Here is a 22,276-nt window from a genome sequence, read left to right as displayed (position 1 = left end):
TTTGGGAGGTAAGCATGTGGGGAGCCCAGATGGGGGTGAGTGGGGGGTATGTGCCCACAGGAGGAGTGGGCAGGGTGGGCGCAGGAGGAGTTGGAGGTGGGAGGTGGGTACCTGTACGGAATGCTAGGGCTACTGGGGTGCACGGTTCTCTCTAGTGCTGCCTGCTGCTTCTTAAGAATCACTTCGGCCAGCTTCTGCTTCACCACACTGCTGGCTATGGCACCTGCCGGGGAGGGGAGCAGAAGCCCCAGCAGGCCAGAGTGGGCGGATGGATGAGCCCCCGGCACATGCTGTGCCCATCACCCTGTCCATACCCCAGGACAAGGTGTCCTGGCGCCTCCACTGTGCCACCCTCCCACAAAGTTCACTCCCACGTTCACAAGCGGAGCTAGGCAGGCACAGAGAGAGAGGGGGCAGGCGGGCTGGCAACCCTGCTCCCCCTGCATACATGTGTGTGCAGGGGCACATATACACACACAGCTGTGGTCCTTACTCCGCTTGCTCTTGTCCTTATTGAGAAGCTGCCGCAGTTCCTGCTCCTGCTGCCCCACCTGCAGCTCAGGCATCGGTGTATCCATGGAGAGCTGTAGACAGAGCCGGCATTCCCAGACAGGGCAAGGAGTTGAGGGGCTGGGACCAGGGGCTGGGGAAGGCTGCAGGGAGAGGCCAGTGGGGCAGGGAGTCTCTTTACCCTCAGGGGTGCCACGGCACGCTGCTGCTGCTGCTGTTGCAGGCCGGCGAGGAAGAGGTGCTGGTGCAGGCGCTGGGAGTGCTGCAGGGCCAGCAGGGTGGGCTCCGGAGCAGGCTCCACGGGGGGCCGCTGGCCCACCCGCAGATCCATGGGCTGGGGCTGAGGGCCTGGCGTGTCTGCACCGGAAATGAGGTGGCCTGCAGACAGAAACAGAATGAAAGAGGGCAGGTCAGTCTGTGCACAGGGCACCTGGTTACAGTAGCCCAAGCAGCCCCACCTCCTGGTGGAGCCTTTCCTTGATTGAATCCTGCAAGGGAGGTATCCTAGATCCACGTTCCCCATGAGACAGGAGCCCCTATGGCTGGCACGCACAGCTGCAGTTGTTCTCAGATGGGGCTTCACATTCACTCTCCAGACTCCAACCCAGTGCTTCCCACAAAAATCTGTTGCCTTTCAGGTCTGGGGCTGGGGGCTTCACCTCTCAGCGGTGGACTGCAGCCTTCCCATGTTTGCCTCTGGGCTCCCTGTTGCCCTCGCTCTCATAGCTCCTTCTCCAACCCCATTGGCCCCTCTCAGAGGGCACACGCCCCCAGACACGATTCTGGAGCAATGGGATGAAGAGGTGATACCTTATACTATCGCCACCTGGCCGCAGCCCTGGGCCTGCTGAGCCTCATTTGCAGCTCATTGGGCCAGCGCAGGTACAGAGCCTGCTCCCAGGGGCCCTTCTTGCAAGCCCTGGGCCCAGCGTGGTGAGGACAGCAGACTCCACTGCTCCTCAAGTGTCCTCTGGACCCACACCAGCCAAGGCTGTGGGCGCAGAGGCTATTTATAACTCTCTACCTGAGCAGGTTCTCCCCCTGTGCACTCCGTGGGGCCAGGCTAGGCCGAGCAGCCAGCAACTAGAGAGCCATTCAGAGTTGGGGCTGCTGCCGGCAGGAGAGGTCCTAGGCACGGGGCAGGCTGCCTCTGACAGAGAGGCCCTGGGAGAAGTGACCCCTCCAGCGCATCCAAAGCTGGGCATCCCACAGTAGAGCAGCCATTGACTGTCCTTGGGGCCTGGCTTGAGGGGGATAGGGCAGCCGAAAGAACACTGGTGAGGGAGGCGGTCCAAAGGCTCAGCACCACTGCTTGGGCCTCACTGCCCATTGCTAATCACTGCCTTAACAGCTGCGGCATGCATGCGTGCGTGTCTCCAAGTCTTTCCCAAATTGCCCTGGGAACTAGGTATGACTGTTTTGTTAGCCCAACCGAGGAAACTGAGGCTCAGGGGGGAAGGGCCCGTCTGAAGTCACCCAGCTAGGCAGAAGCACGGATTCCAGTCATGCCAACCCTCTCAGGTCCATGGATCTCCAGGAAGTTGCCTCTGCTTGGGGAAGCTTCCCACCCCGGGCAACAGAGAAGGGCCTGCATCAGATTCTCTCCCTTTGGCGTGTTCTGGCTGAGAGACAGTCACGAGAGGAGCAGCCAAGCAAGGGCATGTCTGTCACGACGCTCCAGATACCAGAGATTGGAGGTGAGGGCATGGCTCTGTGTCCCCCAACAGAGAGAGCCAGCAGGCAGTGCCTGGCTGCGGTGCCCCCACCCTTGTTTCTGTGTTCACGTGGGGGATCCAGATGATCACTCCCATCAGTGTGGGCCTCGGGCACCCACACAACCTTTCCACCGGTTCCAGCGTCCTGAGGGGGCTCCCTGCTAACATGGCCCACCCTCGCTCTTGGCACGGGTCAGCCTCCAGAGAAGCTGCAGAGGCAGGCAGGGCCCTGTCTGGACGCCTGGGAATACATCTCAGGCCTCCGCAATTGGTTCCTAGCCTGGCCTCTCTCCACCTGATCTCCTACATCTGGACCCGGGTGCCCCACCTCAGCCACGAGCTGACATGGGCCCATGGACTGTCTGCCCTCTGAACTAGGGTCACCCTGCCCACAGCCCCCCACTCTTGGGAAGTCAGCAGCTCCCAGTCCTTCCCTGGGCAGCCTTGCAGCAGAGGAGATCCAGGCCAGCAGTGGGAGATGGTGAGGCAGGGTGTGTGCCACGGGGAGGAGGATCCTCACCCACCCAAGCACCACGGGTGGCTTCCACGCCTCGGGGCTGCCAGGGCCACCTTGCAGGCCTGCCATGGGCATGAATGAGTCAACACACAAGATCAGACCTGGCCCAGTGCCTGAGGTGAGGCAGAGGTCTGGGTATATATAAATATCAGCTCCCGACTCCCCTTCCTGTTTCACTACACCCAGCGGGGGCCAGAAGAATGCCCTGTCTTTCCCTTTCCTGTTGTGCTGCCCGGCACGGGTACCAGACTGGGTCCAGAGTGGCCTCTCCTGTCCCCACTCCTCACCCCTTCTCCTGAGACCACAGCTTCCCAACCCCGCCTCTCCAACCCCTGAGCGCCCCGTCGTGCCTGTCTCCTGCCCCTCTCTCAGTCCTCCTCCACAGCCTCCCTCAGGCCCTGCTCTTACCTGCACCAGGCGGTCTGGGAGAGTGGGTGCCCGGGCTCACCTGGGTCCCATCTGTAGAGAGAGGAGAGATGGAGTGAAGGGCCTGCAGCACGGGAGGAGGGGCAGGAGGGAGGAGACAAGATCAACCCAGGCTCCTCTTCAGCGTGAGCCCCTAAAGTGGAAGGTCGAACGCGCAGAGATCAGAGTAGCACTAATGCTAGGGGCCCCGGTGTCGCAGTGGCTACCTATCGGGCTGATATCCCGAAGGTCAGCAGTTCCACACAACAGGGAAAGCAGGGTGTTCTACGCCCGTAAACGCTTAGCTACAGTCTCGTAAAACTCACGGGGCAGCGCTACCCTGTCCTATAGGGTCGCTCCGCAGTAAGTTTTTAAAATTATTTTCTGGTTTACCAGACGCTAACTGAAAGAGTGGACACCACCCTCCGCCCCCGAATTCCTTCTCCAACCCTCTCGTCCCTGTGTAGGCTTAGCCGGGGTTCCTAGTCCCCTCCTCCTTCTCCAACCTGCTGAGACTCAGCTATGGTACCCTGTTGGAGTGCACCCCATGGCAGGAAGCTACAGTGGTCCTGGTTCACCTGAACGGTGCCCTCACTGTGGCCCCCGGTCTCCCCTAGGCAGGCAGGCTCCCATGGTCTACGAGGGCTGGGGGTTTCGGCGGGGGTGGGGGACAGGTAGAGGGGAGGGCAGAGCTGGGAGAATGGGCTGGCAAGGCCGGGAAGGAGAGGCCTGCAGAAGGGGCTGTTCCACAGGTGGGCAGAGGAAGAAGACTTGGGCAGCCTGCGGTGGCCTCCGATCCGGCAGGAGCTGTGAAGCGGATGTCTGAAACAGCCTGAAGACGCCACAGTGAGGGCCTGGGAGGTGGTTAAGGGTAAGGGATGGATCCTTCCTGGCTTTCAGGGACCATTCCCTTCCCTCTTACACCGGGAGAGCCGGTCCGCTGCTCTAATCACCACTTTACTGTAAAAAGAGAAAACTGAAAGGTAGTTCACTATTTCAAAAAGGTAGTTCACTATTTCAAAAAATCTATCGCACAGAGGAATGATTTTTTTTTTTAAATGAGTAAGGAAGAATAGGAAGGTAAACTCGTGATCTCCACATTGGGGCGGCGGTGCTGCCCGGCCGCCGACCATAGAGAGAACCTGGGCTACAAGTGCCATTTGAACAGCCAGTTCGCCGAACTCAACCAAACACCAGGGACCGACCGGCTCTCCGGAAACGTTGCAGACTGACTGAATCCCAGCCCCGGGCCCTTCCAGCCGGCATCCCTTCTGAGCTGTAGAATCAATTCTGGCCTCGCTGCCCATTGGGAGGGCGTGCCCTGCCCTGCCCTGCTGGTGGGCAGAATAGAACAAAACACACACCAAACACCCTGCCATGGAGCCAAGGCTGACGCCTGGCGGCCCCGGGGGGTTTCTGACACTGTGGCTGTTGATCTCCACCTGACTGGAGCGTGAGAAACAAGCTGTCATCTTTTGTTTTCTTGGGGGCCGGGAGGGGGGTACAGTCTGCTGAAAGTCGAACACCCCACCTCCATCTCCGCCATCCCCGCGTGTACAAGAGCCATCTCAGAAACAGAGACCCGCCCATCGGAAAAGACGCTGGCGGTGGAGCACACTGAGAGCCCGTCGGAAGTGCTGAAGGCCCAGACTGGAGGCCCCAGAGGCCCGAGGCCCGAGGCCCGAGGCCCAGGCAAGGAGACGGTGAGACGAACAGAGCAGCCCAGCCAGCCAGGACCTGGGCACTGTGAGGCAGAGCGGCGGCCTGGCTTCCTGGCCGCAGACCCTGTGACTGAGGAGCGGTGTCGCTGTGGACCAATGACTGGCCCCTTTCTGTTTACTCATGCTGGCTTGTGGTCAGCTGTTATCTTCCCTAACAACACCCCTTACGTGTGAGCATGGTGCGAATTCTGTACGGCAGCCGCTGCAACCATTTCTGGAGCCCAGCGGACAAGGAGAGTGTCGGGGAAGGGGTGGCGGGTATCAGAAGGGGGGGGGGGCACGTCTAACCCCTGCCTCGCGGCGGCAATCGAGGAAGCAGCCCAGGTCAGATACGGCCTCCCCTCCCAGCCATTTTACAGACCCTCTTCCCCTCCTGCCCCTTCCTGGGTCCTGCTGCCTCCACCACCACCTCCCTCAGCCTTTCCTCAGCTTTCACCTTGGACGTGGCCACCTGTCTCAGGCTCCTAAGCCCCCAACCTCCCACTCCGCGCCGGGGGGGGGGGGCGCCCACGGGTGAATCCTGAGGTCTCCTGCCCAAGATGGACCCCATTCCCCTCCTGCTGCCGCCTCGGCTCAGGGTTAGGACGGTGGGAGAACAGAGAGGGCATGTGGCGGACACACTTGGGACATTTTCTGGAGGCTAACTGTTGGGTGCCACTGGCTAAGGGCTCGGTTTCAGGGGCAGCCAAACTTCCCCTTCCAGAAGGTGAGAAAGGAGAACTTCCTGCAGGCAGGCATGCTGCAGGGGTGGTGGTGGGGGGGGGGGGAGGCTACAGGCCCAGGGAGACTGTTGAGACACCCTAGTGGCCCATGCTTCAATGACGCAGCTCAGCTGGGAAATGCTACTCCACCCACTCAAATTCGGCCCACCTGTGGGTCCAGCGCCAGCCGACCTCCTGGGGAAGTTCTCCCAGGCCTCTTCTAGCAGGACCTACTGTGTCCAACATCTCAACATGTCACCCATCACGTCTCTGAGGTCTCATTTGTCAGTCCCGCCTCCCTCTAGGTGACACCTCGTTGGGCACACAGTAAGCAACTGGCAGGTGGAGCATAGGGCCTGGCCACCAGCCTAGGACACAGAATGGCCTTTCGGTTGCCCCTTGTTAGAGCTCTTGCTGGAGACAGACTCTTCTCCCCAGGGCACGGCGAAGCAGCAATCCCCCCAAGAGGGTTTCCGTGAGGCTTGCTTTTTCTTCTGCAAGACCCGCTCCATCCCCTAGGAAGGCTCAGTCTCTGGACTGGCCTCCAGGGCCCCAGCCCAGCTCAGACCCTCCGCCTACTGGGACCAGCAACCTTCACACTTGGAAGCAGAGCCAGGTCCTCTGCACGCGGCTGCCCTCGTAGGCCGGGTTTTCAGACACTGCGCACTCTCTGCACGGGAAAAGAGGGAACGCCCTTGAACTGTAGTGTTTATTAGCAGGCTGGGAAGGGACACTTGGGTCTGCGACATAAACTCTGCTCAGAGACGCTGGTTGAGCGTGTGTGTGTGCATGTCTGTGTGCATGTGCGTGTGTGTCTGCTGCCAACTGGGGCTGCCTTCCAAAAGCAATTCCTGGGAAAAGTTCTGCAAACAGCCCCCGCCCCCTCCCAGCCCTCACGCTCGCCAACTCTGCTGAGAGCCCCAAGCGGCAGAGATGAGATCCGGTGACCAGCTCTCCGTGTGTCCCAGAGAAGGGCAAGAAGTCCCGGCAAGGGCACATATCGGACATGCCGCACCCCAGCTCCACTGTCCCTCACAGAGGGGTGAGACTGCTTCCTTGGTGCCAGAGTGGAAAAAGAGACGGGCAAGCAGACCCAGTGGGTGCAGGACCCTGCCTCACTGCCTTCCCAGCACATGTCTACATTACCCACGGGGGCCCTCAACCGCTGACTTTCCCAGAACCTGGGGAGCTGCAAGTTGCCCCTTAACTCCTGACCCGAGAAGTCCGGCAGGCTGCCATTGTCCTGGACGTGAGGGTGCAGTGCACAGAGAACACTGACTTTGAGGTCGGGTGGACATTCAAACCCGACTCTGTCTGTCGGTGACTAGCAGGGACAGACGGAAACAGCAAGTAACGGAGGGACTGCCTATCTGTCACAAGGGGACAAGGATCTCTACGGAGTTCACGGGAGCAGCTCTGTGTGCGAAACACCGCGAGCACAGTAGGTGCGCCCTCCACTGAGGTGGCTGTTCCTGCCGCCGCCGTGGTACAAGCAGGCCAGCGTCCCTTCCCAGACACTCGGTGTGTCACCCCCTCCTCTTCCACAGTCCACTTTCTCCCCGGTACACCCCACCCCTCTCCCAAGGATCATCTCTTCTCTTTGTCTTCCATCTGAGTGTTTTCCACCCGGTCCTGTCAGGCCCATAGGAGTCAGAATCCCCCCACCCCCAGACGGCAGTGCATTTTGGTTTTTGAGTTTGATGAGATGCAGTGTGCCGTGGGGGTGGGGGGGGTGGGCGTTGTGTTAAGTGTCTTCCAGGTGCTCAGTCGCCTCATGACAACCCTCTGACTCCGTTATTACTTCTATCCCCATTATACAGAGGAGCAGACTGAGGCCCAGCAGTACGAAATGACTCGTCTGAGGTCACATGACATGGAAGTGGCTGAGCTGGGTGTTGCACCCCCAGGCCCACCCTGCCGTGCCCCCAACACTTCCACTCATGGTGGGCCTGTGGTGGGTCCAGTGGCAAGATGCCAAAGCAAGCCCACAGAGGCCCATGCCAGAGGCAAGCCGTAACCCTGCTGCAGGTGAGGGAGCAGAAGTCACCTGCGTCTGCCTGGAGCCCTGGGGAAGCCAGCAGGGAAGCCCCCCTTCTCTCTCAGAGCTGGCTTGGTGGCAGGAGCAAGCCTGGAGGTCCTGCTTCGCTCAAAACAAGGGGGTGCTCATTTGGGGGCCTTAGTGGTGTGCGAGCTCCATTTTCTCACTCTCAGGTGCCCTGCCTCCGGAGGCTCCCCAAGGCCCCCTGAGGCTCGCTCATTCCAAGCCGCAGGGCTTCTCCCGTGCAGGCAGAGGGGCTATCTGCCCATTGGGGCAGGCCTCACGACCTGTCAGCCAAGCAAAGGTCCGCTACTGGTTCCAGGCCAACGCACAGCTCTGTGCACCAGACAGGAGACTGGATGGATGTGTGGCCACAAACTGCCCCGCCCACCTCCACTGTGAGCCTGCCCGTTCCCTACCACCTCTGGGTGGCTGCCCCTCCTCCCCCTGCCCGTGGTGGCTATTTTTAGCTCTTGACACCTGGGTATTTTGCAGCCACAGGATGTCCGGTTTGGAGTCTCTTTCTGGGAATCCCACATGCGACTGCTGTAAACAGCCCCACGCAGGGGTGGCCGGAGCTGGGCGCCGGTGCCCGCCTTCCTCCCCCCCACCCCACCCCCTTGTGCTGTGAGATGAATCAAACAGGAAGCAGATGTAACCATGGCAGCGGTGGCTGAAGCTCCCTGGGGGTGGGAAAGCGTCCTCTCTGGCTCCATGCCCCTACCACCTCACGCCCCTCTCCCTACCCGGGACCTCTCTACAGACTGCTTCCTGAGACAGGGGGCACTGGGGTCATTCCGAGATGCATATGGCTGTGTGTTCCCGGCTCTGGAGAGCCTGCTCGCCTCTGCGGGAAAAAGCAGGAAGGCTCTCTCCAAGCCCTGGCTGCCTCATGGGGCCACCAAGACCACCACTCCGTGCCCCCCTCCGCCCCCTTTTGTAATGAGGGAGGCATCCCTGATCCTTCCTGAGGGTGGCAGGCTAAGAGGGCCTGCATCTACTTCCTGTCACCCACGGAGGTCTCTTCACAGCGCCCCCTCCTCCCTGCACACTGCCCTGTCCCCTCAGGGAATTCCAGCGCTGGCAGGCTCCCCCAGAAACCACCCCCCTGAGGGGTTCAGCAGGTCCTGAAAGCCTCCAAAGGCAGAAATTCCCTTTTCATCCTCACTCCCCTGCGCCGCCGGCATCTCCAGTGCCTGAGAGAGGAAGTTCACCATGATGTCTCCCCTCCATCTTTCCTATCATCAGCAAAATACCCGGAGGAATCCACCAACGTCTGAAGGCTCATCTGTAAGGTGTAAATGATGTAAACAGCGTTTAGGTTCTGATTTCTGCCTTCTCTCCCTCTCTGGCACCCTGCTCAGGCCTGCTCCTCCCTCCAAGCAGCCAGCCCGAGCTGCTCTCTCAGGGGCCAGCGCTGACCCCAGACCCTCCCAACGTCTCCTCTCCCGGCTGCACTTTCACGCTCATCCATCCCTCAGCTCCAGAGCTCTCCCGGGCCAGATGGGGCCTCCCTGCTACCCTATGTCTGCTTGCCCACCAGTCTTGCTCCACAGGAGCCTAAAGATGTGTCTCCCTCAGCACCACTCACCGGCTACCAACTCTGCCCCACCCACTCCCAACACTGCCAGGAAAGCTTTTACATCACCATTGCCAGCCATGTCCTGAGAGCTTACTGGTAGTCCGCAGACACCCTGTAGGGTAAACGCTCCTCTTAGCCTCACTCTGCTTGGATGGTAGTCTAACCCCCACTCCTTACAAAACAGGCATCAGACACCTAAGAAGCTACCAAACTTGATGAGGTCACACGGATGAGAACCGGCACTGCAGGCCCTAAACTCATCCTCGCTCCATAGGGGGTGGGGCTGGGGGACAGATGGCCAGCACAGCCCACCTCCTATTGAGCGACACTGTCCTTCCTGGAGGCTGCGGGCCTGGGCATGTTTCTTGAGAGGGCACGGTACTCGATGCTCCACCCAAACGCATCAACAAGCACCAAAATAAAGGCAAATGCGTTTCTCTCGGCCTCCTCTCTCTCACACGACTTTTGCTCCAGGGCGGGAAGCTCTTTATTTTCATGGTACGTTCTCCCTGTCTTTCGAAGGTACACCTTGCCGTTTTCCCCTCAACAAGTCGCCCTGGAGGATTAAACGGGGTCCACAGAAGCGCTCTGCAAAGTGTCAGGCCCTGCGTACAAGGCAGGTCACCTAATCACAGCAAGTCACCCACCGGTCAGTCAATCCTTGGGATGAATCCTCTTAGGGGGAGGTGGTCTCTCTCACTCCAGGCCTGGGGGAGCAGGAGGGCTGGAAGGGGGGCAGGCACCCTGTAGTGCAGAGAGAGAGCGTGCCCACCTTCACAGCAGGCTCCTGACAAGAGCGAGAGTGACACAGGCAGGCACCGGCGACCCTGCTGGGACTGGGGAAGGTAGAGGCCCCTTGCGGTGAGCCTGTCCGGTCCCAGGGCCTGCGGATGGGTCACTCCTTGGGAACCCAGGAGGCCTTGTGGATGTAAATCCAGGAACAGCCACAAAGTATGCATGCTGGCGCTCATGGGGTGTTACATTAATATTCATGACAGCAGGGATCCCAGAGGGCCTCCTCCCAACCGTGCCCTAAGAACCCCTCTCCTTGGGGCTGTCTGGGTTGGAGGATGGCAGAGCTCGATTGGGAAAATTCTCCAGGTGGAGGATCTCCGTTCCCTTGTGGGTCCCTTGAGATTTGGCCAACAGGAGCTTTTTCCAGATCACAAATCCAAGCGGAGAGTTTACAGCAAGCACCCTTAGAGAACTTCGCCGCTAGATAACAATTCGGACAAAACAGGCGGGAAGACCAATTTCAGGCCAGCCAGGTACCAGCCGAGATGAACGTTTACGGAAGTGGAAGGTGGAGCTCGCTGACTAAAAAGACAGCATACAGATGTGATCTAATTTGGGCAAAAACGAGCAGCTTATTTAAAGGCATATGCACCAATGCAGACATGCGCTGGGGTAATCGGGCCGCGGGCTCCGGTGAGATTGTGAGGTTTTGTTCTGTTCTGCTCCGCGTCATCGTCTGATGACCCTCTGCGGCGTGACAGAACGTAACACCCACTCCTTACTCATCACCAGGGCGAGGCTCCAATGGCCAGGTCTCCATGCGAAAATCAGAGTCATGAGAAAACGGAGGACGACCACATCAGATCACAACACAGGAGGATGACGCCGCCATGGCATCGCTACCAAACCGCCGAGAAACCCATGCAAGCAGACACAGAACCTCAACTCCCATGCCCAGCCTCACCCGGGCCGCACACATCAGCATCCCACCCCGCCGGAGGCTAACATGTCTTTAATACTGTCGTATATGTCAGATGAGGAGCTCCTCGGTAAAAGAAGGGTGGGTACACAGATGGCTCTGGAGGAACACGCACAGATCCAGACGTGGCAACGTCAAAGGGAGACCTGGGTTTTGTGAGAACTAGGTCACGGGCTCCTTTCACTGACTCTGCGGATTGGAGCCAGTTCTCTGGGACTCTGCGCGTCATCCACAGCTCAGCATGCCCTGCCTCTCCCGAATCACCCAGCAGGCCCAGCATGGGACTGGGCGCCGAGTCAGGAGTTATTCAATAAATGCCTATAGGCTGAATAATAATCGTTTCCTGAAAGCAATGCCTCATGGCTCTTCTAAGGACGCTGCCGTGCTGGGAATACTCTCTCCTGACATCACTGACCTTTCCATCCCTCCTCTGCCTCATGCTCTTCTTAAGAGCTGCCAGGGAGGGGCCATTAATAAAGGTCACCCCCAGTGGATGCTGGCAAAGTATTCCACATTGGGGCCTTCAGGGGTGGCCCCATCCCAGACCCTCTCTAGGCTGACGTGGCTGCCCCTCCTCCGTGCCAGCTGGCCTGGAAGGCCTTGGGTCCCTCCTGACCCTGCCTCACTGGGTGAGGCTGGGGGATGCTCAGAGAAAGAGAGAAGGGGTCCACCCTGCGACGTCTGGCTGCAGACTCCTGCAGTTTGCAGGCCCTTTTGGGTGGAGGAATCTGGAACAGGGGATTTGGCCTGGTTTCTTCTGTGAACTAGGGCTGGGTCCAGTTTCTGTTCCTTCATGCCTTCAGCATTCCCTCTCCCTGACCTTCAAAAACTGTGCACAATAATAACGATGTAAACTTAGTGTGCACTGATGGCATGCCAGGCCTGGCGCTGACTGACACAAAAATGCCCTGAATGTGTATAGCAACTCCACAGGTGAAGGAACGGCGGCACCATTTGCTGCAGGACAAACAGGGCTTCTGTAAGATCACTAGCCCATCCCTCTCTCTCAGCTAGCTCGGGGGCTCTTCAGCCTAGCTTTGCAAGGAGCAAAACAGAAAATAGAAACTCCTCATCGCCACAAGACTGGGGAGGCTTCCGAGCCTGTGGGAATGTTTACGGCAATAGAAACGGCATCTTTCTCTCGTGTAGCAGCTTGTGTCTCTGAAATGCTGACCTTCTGGTTAGCAGCCCACCGTGTACCCGCACTAGGCCAGCAGGGCCGCCTACAACGAGCAAAGGCTGGCTTGAGGTGACAATTAGCATCTGCAGGGATTTTAGGAGAGGTGGCCTAGTGGGTTGCACATTGGGCTGGACCGCTAACTGTGTTGGCTGTTCGAACCCACCAGCGGGTCCGAGGGAGAAAGATGAGGCTTTCTGCTCCACAAAGAGTTCGTCTTCTCAGCTCGAACTTGATACTTGGGCAGCTGACCTCCCTAGTGACCCAACCTGAATTTGTTCGGGTGCAAGTAAGTATCTCTTGGTGTTCCGTGACCAAAAATCTTTTCCGGCTTCTGAAAGACCGAGGGTGGTCCTTTCTTGCTCCTTGGTGGTGGTATTTTTATCTTTACAGTACTATTGTTTTATCCTTACCACCTCATTTTGCTTTTTGATCTTTACGGTTTCCATTGGGTTTCCCAGTGTGGGAAGCACAGACGGGGTGGCTGCACAGAGGTAGTAACTGATGCAAGGGTTTGTAGGGGGTGTGGGAAGGGGGGTGGGAGATAAGGAGGCCGAGGGGACTTGGGGTGTAAATAATGAAGGCAAGAGGAGGGAGGGAGCACTAGAATGGATTGTGATTACACAACTCATTTTAAAAGCGATTTAATCATGTTTCTCCCCCTAAAATTGATTGTGGTAATAACTTACAGTTCTTGATATGATCGAATGGTCGAACTATTGAATTGTGTGATATGCGGATTAGGTGTCAATAAAAATGTTCAAACCTACCTCGGGGATCTACATGTAACCTCCTCTCTGGGGGATGGGCAACAAGAAAGTGCGTGAGGGGAGACGCGGGGATAGAGTAATCATTTATAAGTTATTAAGGGTTCGTGAGGGAGGGACAAGCGGGGAGGGAGAGGGAGGGGAAAAAGGAAAATGAGCTGATTCCAGGAACCCAAGTGGAAGGCGGCTTTTGAGAATGATGAGGGCAACGAATGTATAAGGGAGCTTTACTCAGTTGATGTATGTATGATATGATTGTGATAAGAGTTGTATGAGCCCCGATAAAATGATTTATTAAAAATGTTCACAAACAATTTTTAAAAGGGTGGCGGTGTCAGAAACCCACAGAGGCAGTTCTACTCTGTCCTATAGGGTTGTCAGGAGGCAGGGGTTTGGGTTCGGGTTTCAAGCGTGCGTGCTCCGCTGGGAACAGTAAGGCAGCCCAGAGGGAGACCAGCTCCTGTCCACATCAATGCCCAGGAAACCCTGCGGGCGGCCGGTCTAAGGTCAAGGCGGGTCTCTATCAAAGACTCTCAGCCCCGGGAGCGGGGGGGGGGGGGGGGAACTTTGGAATCAGCAAGGTGTTTACATATGCACATGGAAGGCACCCACTTGAAAGGAAAGCCAGCATAGAGCCTGGGCAGGCAGGCGCTCCCAAGGTGCCCCAGCTATTCGGGTGGGGTACCCACACGTCCCGCGCCCCCTTCGCCGGCTTCAGCGTGCCCCTGCCCCAACTCAGCACAGCCCACAGGCCTGGCAGGGGCTGCCCTTACCATCTTCCGCGGCACCTTCCTTGCAGGCTCTAGGAGCCCCGTGCTCAGCCCTCGCCCGATGGGAGTGGGGGTGGGGTGGGGGGGTGCCAAGCACACCTCCCCAGTGGCCCCGCCGCCGTGACTCACCCCTGGGACTGGGGGAAACACAAGCGGCCGGCAAACAGCGCCCGCCCGCCCGCGCGCCGTGCGCCCCGCCCCCAGCTCCCCGCCTCCACATTTGCTAACCGAAACCGGGCTGCTGCTATTTTTAACCCTCCAGCTCTCCCTTGCCTGGGGCTCCCCCTTCACCCCCTCACCCCCTGCTCCAACCGGGTGCCACCAGCCTGTCATTCTGAGAGCAGCTCGAGAACTTGATGGGCCCGCAGGGCGCGGCGGATGCCCGGGACAGGCAGGTCTGTGCGGCAAGCAAAACAAGCCGGTTACAGCTCAGTCGCCGAATTCCCCCACCCCGGACTTTTTTCCGAACATGTAGCTCCCAGCCTGCCCCACTTCTCCCAGACAGCCTGGGAGCTGGGTGAGGGGGTGGGGGTGAAGGGGGGCGGCTGGAGGTTACAGCCAGAGCCTAAACAGACGCCTTGCAATGAACTGAATGGGCCCTGCAGAGTTGAGCCGGGCAGGGCGCTTAAAGGGGAAAGAGGTCCTGCTGGTGATTCCAGGCTCCGATGCTTCCAGATCAAGGGTTGCCAATCTGAAAGCAGTATAGTTGGGGGGAGGGGTTGCAGGGGGAAGCAGGGTAACCATGGCAAGTTTAGCCTAGGCCCCCCACTCATTAGGAGCAGCCCCCCACCCATTCATTCCTGCATTTCAGGTGTGGTGAGGGCAGGGAGAATCTTGGGGACAGCGGAATGAAGGGGGGCCCAGGGTGGAATGAGAACCCTGGTATGGTGCGGTGGGAGGGACAAGAAGCGGGGGGGGGGGGGGGGGGGGGCTCTTGTCTTACATGAGCGCTCTCCTGAAATACTCAGGCCTCCAAGGGAGGGGCTGGCTGGGGCCACCTACCTACAACACCAAGGCCAGGGTCCCCCAAGGAACCTTGACTGGGGCTGAAGGAGACTGGCTTAGAGTAGGCACTTGGCGCCCAAACTGCAGACGTGAAAGTTCACCTCCTAAGAGAGAGGTCCAGGGAAAGGTCAGTAGGTGGACCTGGGGGAGCAGTCCCTTCAAGTGTATGTGGAGCTGGCTGCCAGAGCCCTCTGGCTCGCTGGCCCTGGTTTCTCCCATGTGGGGTGCAGATTCCAAAGACTTAGGAGGGGCCCTGGAGCACCCAGGTAAAGTGCTCAAGCTCTCGTCCACGCCCAGGCCCCTGTGCGGCCAGCCGGTCCTCTCTTGAGTCCTGTCCTCTTGGCCCTAGCTCCTCTCTCTTGAGAGCCAGTCGTCTCTCAGGTTCTGTTCTCCCAGGGCCCCTCACAATCTCCAGAGCCAGGTACATAGATTCCAGTGCCCACAGAGGCAGCCAGGCTAGCCCAAAGGGAGGGACTTGGCAGAGCAGTCCCCCAGGTGGGGAGATGGGAGGAAGGGAATGAGGTGGGAGGGTTAGGAATGGGGCGGCGCTTGGAGCTCCTGTGGAGAGAGAGGTGGCCTCCTGCCCACAACCGGCCCTCCCCAGCAGTTCCGAAGAGGGAAGGCCCTGGGAAGGAAAGGGCTGCTCTCCCAAGCCACAGAGTAGTCTCCATGGGTCAGTTCTCGCTTCTCATCCCCTCTGCCAACTCTGGGAGACTGCTGGCGTGAGAAAACCCTGTGGTCTGTGCCAGGCAGGTTGGCAATTCAGCTCCCTTGGTCAGCCCTGGTCCCCCATCAGGGCACAGGCAGTTGCCAGGCATAGCTTAGCAGGTTCTGAGGGCTCACTTCGAGTGTGGGGAGGCGAGGAAGGGCGTCAGTGTCACCTCCCCTGGCCACCTTATCTAAAGACGTGCCACCTTGTTGTTCTCTAATGCTTGCTGAGCCCGGCTCATTTCCTTCTCCGAGTTTATCACAAAGTGCAACCAGATACCTAGAGTCCTGTCTCTCCTTGCTAACATGTTACTCCGTGCCTCCTCCTGCACCACAGTGGAAGTTCTCTGACGGACAGGCAGCCTGCCCCAGAGGCTCCTCCAGGCCGTGTCCAGGACGTGGCCCCACAGCAATGGCTCAGACTAGAGTCTCCAGTGGACGGATCAACCGCTCAAGGGCTGGGCTTAGCGCATAAGGCCCCCCTGGTTGCCAGCAGCACCTTGAGGGTTGCCGCTCTACAGGCCGGGCTTTTCCTCGGAGCGCAGGAAGCGGGGTGTCACAGGAAGAGTGAGGTCAGGAAGGTTGGGACCCGGGGGAAAGGGCAGGCCCCGATCAGCCTCGGCAACAGCCCCATCTGTGCATTTCATCATGCTGAGGGTGGACATGCGTGCACATGCACACACACGGGATGCCTGCCTGAGTGGGAAGCCCTGGGCAGGGCTTGAAAGGCTTCTTGGGTTTTGTCTTCGTTCTCCTCCTCAGATCCCTGTGACCTTGGGCAAGCCCTTCTATGGGTCTGTTTCCTCAAGAGAGAGGGCAAAGACACTGCCCTAGACCGGTGCTCCCGAAACAGGGCGCACACCAGGGTCTTCTAAAGGCACATGTTGAAATCCAGAGGCCCACAGCCCACCCATGGAGCTGAGCCGAGAGGGTCTTTGGTTCTAACATACTACCCAGGCGACCCGGGAGCAAATGGCCCAGGGACTGACATTTGAGGGTCCAGAAGCGTGTGCTTCCCAACCCACCAGCGGACTTCTATTCAAAGTGACCCCTGCACAGGTAGGCCTGGGGTCGTCATCATCGGTCACCGAAACAGGGCAGGGAGGTCCGAAAGTGCGCAGCACAGGTGGCACACTTCTGTGCTCGCTGTGTACAGATGCCCGAAACGCCCCGCACAAGCTGGGGACCACGGGCATCCTAACTGGTCAGAGACACACACACTCACGAACCACAGAGCCAGTGCTCACATACCCCACCACCTGACCACACCAAACAGGAAACCAAAACAACCACCACCACCACCACCAAACACACCTGCTGCCCTCGGTCCGTCTCCACTCATCTCGGCCCTACAGGACCGAGAAGGCTGCCGCGTGAGGTTTCCAGGGCCGCCTGTGAATCACTACAGGAACATAAAGCCTCCTGGACTTGCTGACGGGAACAGATTTGAACTTTCAGCCTTGGAGGTAGAAGAAGCCCAATGCCTAGCCCACAGAGCCACCAGGGTCCCTCCACGAAATGTATTTTGCCTCTGGGATCCAGTCCAGAGTCCAAGGCTGATAGAAATACCCTGGGACCTCAGCCGTCCCCACTCCTTGCCCTGGGCAGCTCACAGCCCACCTCCTCCATGGAGGAATGGCATGGGGCGGGGGGTAAGGGGGTGGGGGGGCAGGGAGGGCAGTGGAGGCCGTTAAAGGGATGAGAGAAGGCAGACTAAGCCTAGAGAGCTGCATGGAGCACTCCCGATTCTTCTCCTTACCCCCGCCATGAGAAGGGCCTCCACCCAGGCCCCAGGTCAGCGCTTGCTGGGCCAACTGTCTGAGATCCCCAGGCCTTGGTCTTAAGACTCCCAAAGGGTTAAGGTGGTGCTGGATTGGGGTCGCCTCCTCTAATACGCAGGCCTCTAAGGAAAGGAAAGGGCTGTCTGGGGGCACCTTCCTGCAGCCTGAAGGTCTGGGTCCCCCAGGGAAGGTTGCCACAGAAACCGGGGGGAAATATTACAGGGAAACAATACCCGGCAGGGTCACCTGCTGACCAGGCTTCCTGCTGGCTTGCCCCCTCCTACCCCCAAGCCCATTGCCCTCATGCCTTCTTCCCCCAGTCTCCAGCTGGGCCTCTCACCAGTGCTCCCCTTTGGGCCTCCACTCGGTTACAGAAGGCAGCTGGACACAGGAACGCCACCCCTGGCTCCTTCCAAGCAGCACCATCAGGAATGGCTCAGAGCTGAGCCCCCGACTCCTAATCCCTACCAATCCCCGCTCCCACCACAGGAAATCAAAGTTTCCTGCCCCTGAGGAAGTGCTCCATCTAGTGAACAAATCCAATATACACAAACACACAGTCCCAGGAGCCTGGGGGTGGGGAGATGCTCCCCCACCCCCCACCCCTGCCCCGCAGGTCTGGCTCTAGTCCTCCATCAGCAAGACCCCACTGGAACCCTGAACCCCAAGTCTGACAACAACTGGCCAGGCTTGGAACCAGACCTTCTCATTCCCTTGGTCCTTCAATACTCCTCGGGGCAGTTTCTTCCCCTGACCTGGCTCAGGGACCTTGCCCAGGTCTCCCCTCACGGCCTCCTTTAGCCCAGGCTCAAAATGGCCCTTGCCATTCTCTTGCTTGGGTGTCCCTGGCGCTGGCATTCCCTCCTCCTCTGCTGCCTTCAAAAACACTGGCTTGTAATAAAAGGCGGGAGAAAGAAGGCAAAAGAGGTCACTCGGGTCGCTGCCTTCCAGGTTCTGCGACCAGCAAGGTGGCAGCTACAAGAAGGGCCCCTCTCCCCAGCACACAGGACTTTCTCGCTCCTCAGGGCTCTCCCTAGGGTCGAGGGGACATTCTAACTCTCATGCCACCAAACCATGAAACTGAGGGAAGTGTGTCTGTGTATGTGAACAGGCATGTGTGTATGTGCATGGGTGTGTATAGGGAGAAGGGGTTTGCACAATTGTGCCTACACTCCTCCATAGTTATCTCTTTAGAATCATCACCTCTCCTCATCAACACTCTGGACAGTGTGTGCTTGGAATCCACCCCCCACCCCATTTTATGGATGGGGACACGAAGCAGCAGTGTCCAAGAGGAGTGGCTCGCTTAGTCTTGGAAGGGTGAAGACAAGACCTGGAATGCAAACTTTCCAACCTCAGGAGCCCAGCAGAAGACCTAGTGGTCAGCGTGTCACCTTCTCCATGCAGGCTCATGCTGAGGGGCATCGAAGCCTCTGGAGAAGCCTGATCGGGCCAGTCTACTAATACCCAAAGGTCATTCTGAGTCTGCCCTTGAGCCTGGCCCAGCCAGCCAGCAAGGAACATCAAGGGCTTAAAGACAGAGGAGGCCTCTCAGAGGTCCGGGGGCTGGTTCCAAGATGGGTTCTTCCGGGGACTTCATAGGGGGTGCTGCTCTGTGCCTCAGTTACCCTCAGAAGTGACTGCAGGGACGAGGGTCCTAACACAGCAACCCTATAGGACAGGGTAGAGCTTAACACTGGTTTGGGCAGGGGACAGAAGACAGAGTGTGAGGGGTAATCAGGTGATGGTTTGCAGAACAGCAAGGAGGTGGCGGGGGGGATGGGGTAGAGGGGGTTTGGGAACCCATGAGAAGGATGACATGGGATGTGAGGAGAGAAGACTGCCATAGTAAGGGCCTGGGAACGGAGCACCAGCGTGGAGGCAGGTTTTGAGGAGGTCCCCACAGGTCCAGGAACAAGTTGGACAAACCAAGATGCTGGGCCACCCACTGAGGGCCAGTGTCCCATTTTCACCCTGGAAACCGGCAGGTTATGCTGAGCCCCCAGCATATCTGGCACAGGGGTGTGGAGAGGGGTGGACATTAGGCAAGGTGGACTATGTCCAGGGAAAAGGGTATGCTGGGCAGGAGGGACACTGGTGGTTGAGGCTAGCCCCAGTGGGATGAAGGAAGGCAAGAGTTGAGGCCTATCGGGAGCTTGCAGGCTGCAAAGGGCTCTCCCCCTGGGCCAAAAAGCCTAGAAACTGAGCCCAAGGAGTCCAGCTTGGTCTCCAGATCGGCAGTCGGCTCTCACACACCCCAACAACCAACAGACCCCAGGCCTGTGGGGCTGGGTACACATCCTGTCCCCCACCCCTTAGTGCATGGTCTGCGGTCCCTCACCTTCCTTCGCCCCTGCAAGCATCTCAACAGCACACTTGGGCACAGGTGTCTCTCCACCCAGATGGGTGAGTAAGGGGTGGGGGGCGGTGCTCAGCACAACCTCTCTGCCAGGGACTCTCCCTCCAGGGGGCCGCCTCCCCCGCTGTCCCCTTCGGGGGACAGGGTAGGGCCCTGCTCCACTCCACGGGATGGGGGCGCTGATGTCCAGCCCCACATGTCTGGCCCCAATTCAGTGGATCCTGGCCTGCGCCCCGGCGCTTCCAAACCTTCCGCCGCGAGCACCGCCCCCTCCCCGGGCCGCGGCGGGCGCCGTCCCTCTCTCTACCGCTTCCCCCGCTCGTCCTCCTGGGCTAGGGGGGTGATGAGACTCGGGGCCCGCGCACTGGCGGCCCGCGGGCCTCCGACTCCCTCCCTCGGGCCTGTCGCTGCCCTGGGGTGGGCGGATGTGGGCGCCCTGCTGGAGGCCCGAGTCCTCCGGCCCCGGAACCAGCCCCGGCGGGGAGACTGCCAGAGCCCCCGCGGAGCCGAGAGGCGCGGCCGCGGCCCGGGGGGCGCACTCCGAACCGGCCGGCGGGGCGGCAGCAGCTCGGACGGAGCCGGAGCCGGAGCCCGAGCCGGAGCCGGAGCCGGAGCCCGGGCGGGCGGGCGGGCGGGCGCTGGGTGCAGCGCGCGGGGCGGGGCGCGGCGGGGGGCGGCCGCGCAGTACTCACCAGTGCCGGGGCTGTGCATCCAGGGGCCGGGGCCCTCAGTGCGGGGAGCTCATGGCGGGGCGGGGGGCTGGGGCGCCGGCCTCACATCCCCCCCAGTCGCCGGAGGCTGCAGAGCGACTGAGACGGCGAGAGGAAGGGAGGGGGCCGGGAGGGGGAGGGCCCTGGCAGCCCGGCCGGCCGGGTAGGATGACAATGGAAGGAAATGCTTTATCTGAGTCTGAGAGCGGGCCAAGGGGGAGGGGAGGAAGGGGGCAGGCGCTCGGGCCCGGGACACACCACCCGGGCAGAATCTGCACCGCGCGGCTCAGAGGCGGGCCGCGGACACTCCGCGCGGCCCGGTCGCGGCGGGCGCACCTCCCGGGGCGCAGCCCCAACCCGGAACGCGGGGACGCGGCCCCGGCCCGCGCTCCCCAGCCCCCACCCGCTCCGCGGCGCGGCGCAGCGGCGCACCGAGCTGCACACAATTCCCGGATACCTGAGCGCGCGCACACTGGCATACACAACGGACCGGAGCAGACATCCATGTTTACACAGGGCAGAGTCATGTACACAGACACACACTCCCGCCAAAGACCCCGCGCGCGCACCTACGGGCATGCACAGCCCACGAGCAAACAGCTGCTTGCAGTACGGGCAGCTGGAGCCCTGTGGGGACCCCGTCCCGGGCAAGGGATCTCAGGCACATACACCCCCTCTACACACACACACACACACACACACACACACACACACACACACACACACACACACAACTTGCCTGAGGAAAGTTCGAGGATCTGATTTGAATCACTGCCCGGCCCTCCCTCACTGGCACACCGCCCCCCCAAACCCCTGCTGAGGGGAACAGAAGGGTCCAGCCTGTTCCTATTAAAAGAAAGGGGGGGTGGGGGGGCAGTGCAGATTTTTAAAGTTTTCTTTTTTAAAAAAAGACATTTCTCAAGGGATTTCCTTCCTTCCTCTTATGTTCTTCTCTCCCTCCCATTCCTCCCCCTCCCCCACTCCCCGTGCCCCCTCCCCCCTCCGTCATCCCCCCTCCCGGTCCCTATGAGTCAAACTTCAGCAATGTGCCCAGTGTCTCCCAGTGCATTACAGTGGATCACAGAAATGTTCCAGTCTGTGAGTCGGAATGCAGCCGCCTCCAGCCCTCCCGCAGCTAATAAACTCAGCTCCAGCCTGGCTGTGCACAGCACCCCTTCCTGCCCCTGGCAGGGATGAGGTCAGATTCAGGGGTCAGGGGCTGGGGACCTCTCTATTGTACCACACTGCCTGGCCTATCAGCTTCCAGGGCCTTGGGCAAGCAACTGGGCCTGAAACCCAGCTGCTCCTGAGAGCAGAGAGGCCACCACCCAGAAACACTGGTGGCCCCCACAGTCCGAGGGGGCACCGCTGGAAGGCAGGAAGTCACTCCCCTCTTCCGGACCGCCATCCTACCACCTCAAGAATTTCAGGATTCCACACATGGGGAAACTGAGGCCAGCCTAATGAAAAACCTAACCATACTCCCTGCGATGAGTCGATTCCAACTCATGGCAGCCCTATAAGACTAGGTAGAACTGCCAAAGCCTTCTCTCTCTCCCTGCTGTAACAGCCCAATGCACAACCACCACTCCGCCAGGACTCCTGCGGCCAGCCTCCAGGTCGAGCCAGAGCAGATTGGAGGCCTGCTTGGCTATGGTGAGGGAGAGCTTCTGACCATAGGCGCCTCGTTCCTTCAGGCCCACCTGCGACCTCACCACTTGCTGCTCCCTGGGATGTCCAGCAGCGGACTCCGTTCTTCAGCTTCCTTCCTGGTATCCACGGCACCGCACCATGCCCCCATCCTCTATTGGGCTGTGCTTCCTGGTACTCAGGGCTCTAAATGTTCTATTAGTGATACTGTTTCCCGTCAAGTCCCCTCTGACTCACGGCAGGCAACCTCGTGTGTGTCAGAGTAGAACTGCATTCCCAGAGGTTTTTCAAAGGCTGATTTGGGGGAAGTCGATTGGTCACCAGATGTGTCTTTCTCGGTGCCTCTGGGTGGACCTGAACCACCAATCTTTGGGTTAGCAGCCGAGGGTGCGATACTGTTTCCACCAAGCAGGCAGGCACTCTTCAGTATATTCATTGGGGTTACT

The 22,276-nt window shown here is 59.5% G+C and overlaps 1 protein-coding gene across 6 annotated transcripts in view; it reads right to left on the bottom strand.

Moving 5' to 3' along the window:
• Window positions 1-22,054, bottom strand: part of HDAC7 (histone deacetylase 7) — a 38,157-nt gene extending 16,103 nt beyond the window's left edge. The window contains exons 1-5 of one of the 6 annotated variants that reach the window (XM_075551825.1): window positions 21,884-22,054; window positions 3,151-3,201; window positions 692-888; window positions 494-584; window positions 112-223 (exon numbers count right to left, since the gene is read on the bottom strand). In XM_075551825.1, coding sequence (XP_075407940.1) covers window positions 112-223; window positions 494-584; window positions 692-841 — 353 coding nt within the window. In that variant the 5' untranslated portion in view covers window positions 842-888; window positions 3,151-3,201; window positions 21,884-22,054. Of the gene's footprint in view, window positions 1-111; window positions 224-493; window positions 585-691; window positions 889-3,150; window positions 3,202-20,162; window positions 20,363-20,637; window positions 20,776-21,883 lie in introns of those variants that run through there. The other 5 variants (XM_075551826.1, XM_075551821.1, XM_075551820.1 and 2 more) reach the window with 5 other exon arrangements.
• Window positions 22,055-22,276: the final 222 nt, after the last annotated feature.

The sequence above is a fragment of the Tenrec ecaudatus genome, chromosome 6, assembly GCF_050624435.1.
Source record: "Tenrec ecaudatus isolate mTenEca1 chromosome 6, mTenEca1.hap1, whole genome shotgun sequence".
NCBI classification, from domain to species: Eukaryota; Metazoa; Chordata; class Mammalia; order Afrosoricida; family Tenrecidae; genus Tenrec; species Tenrec ecaudatus.
The sequence above is the reverse complement of the archived record's forward strand: the minus strand, read 5'-3'. Positions and strand labels throughout refer to the sequence as shown.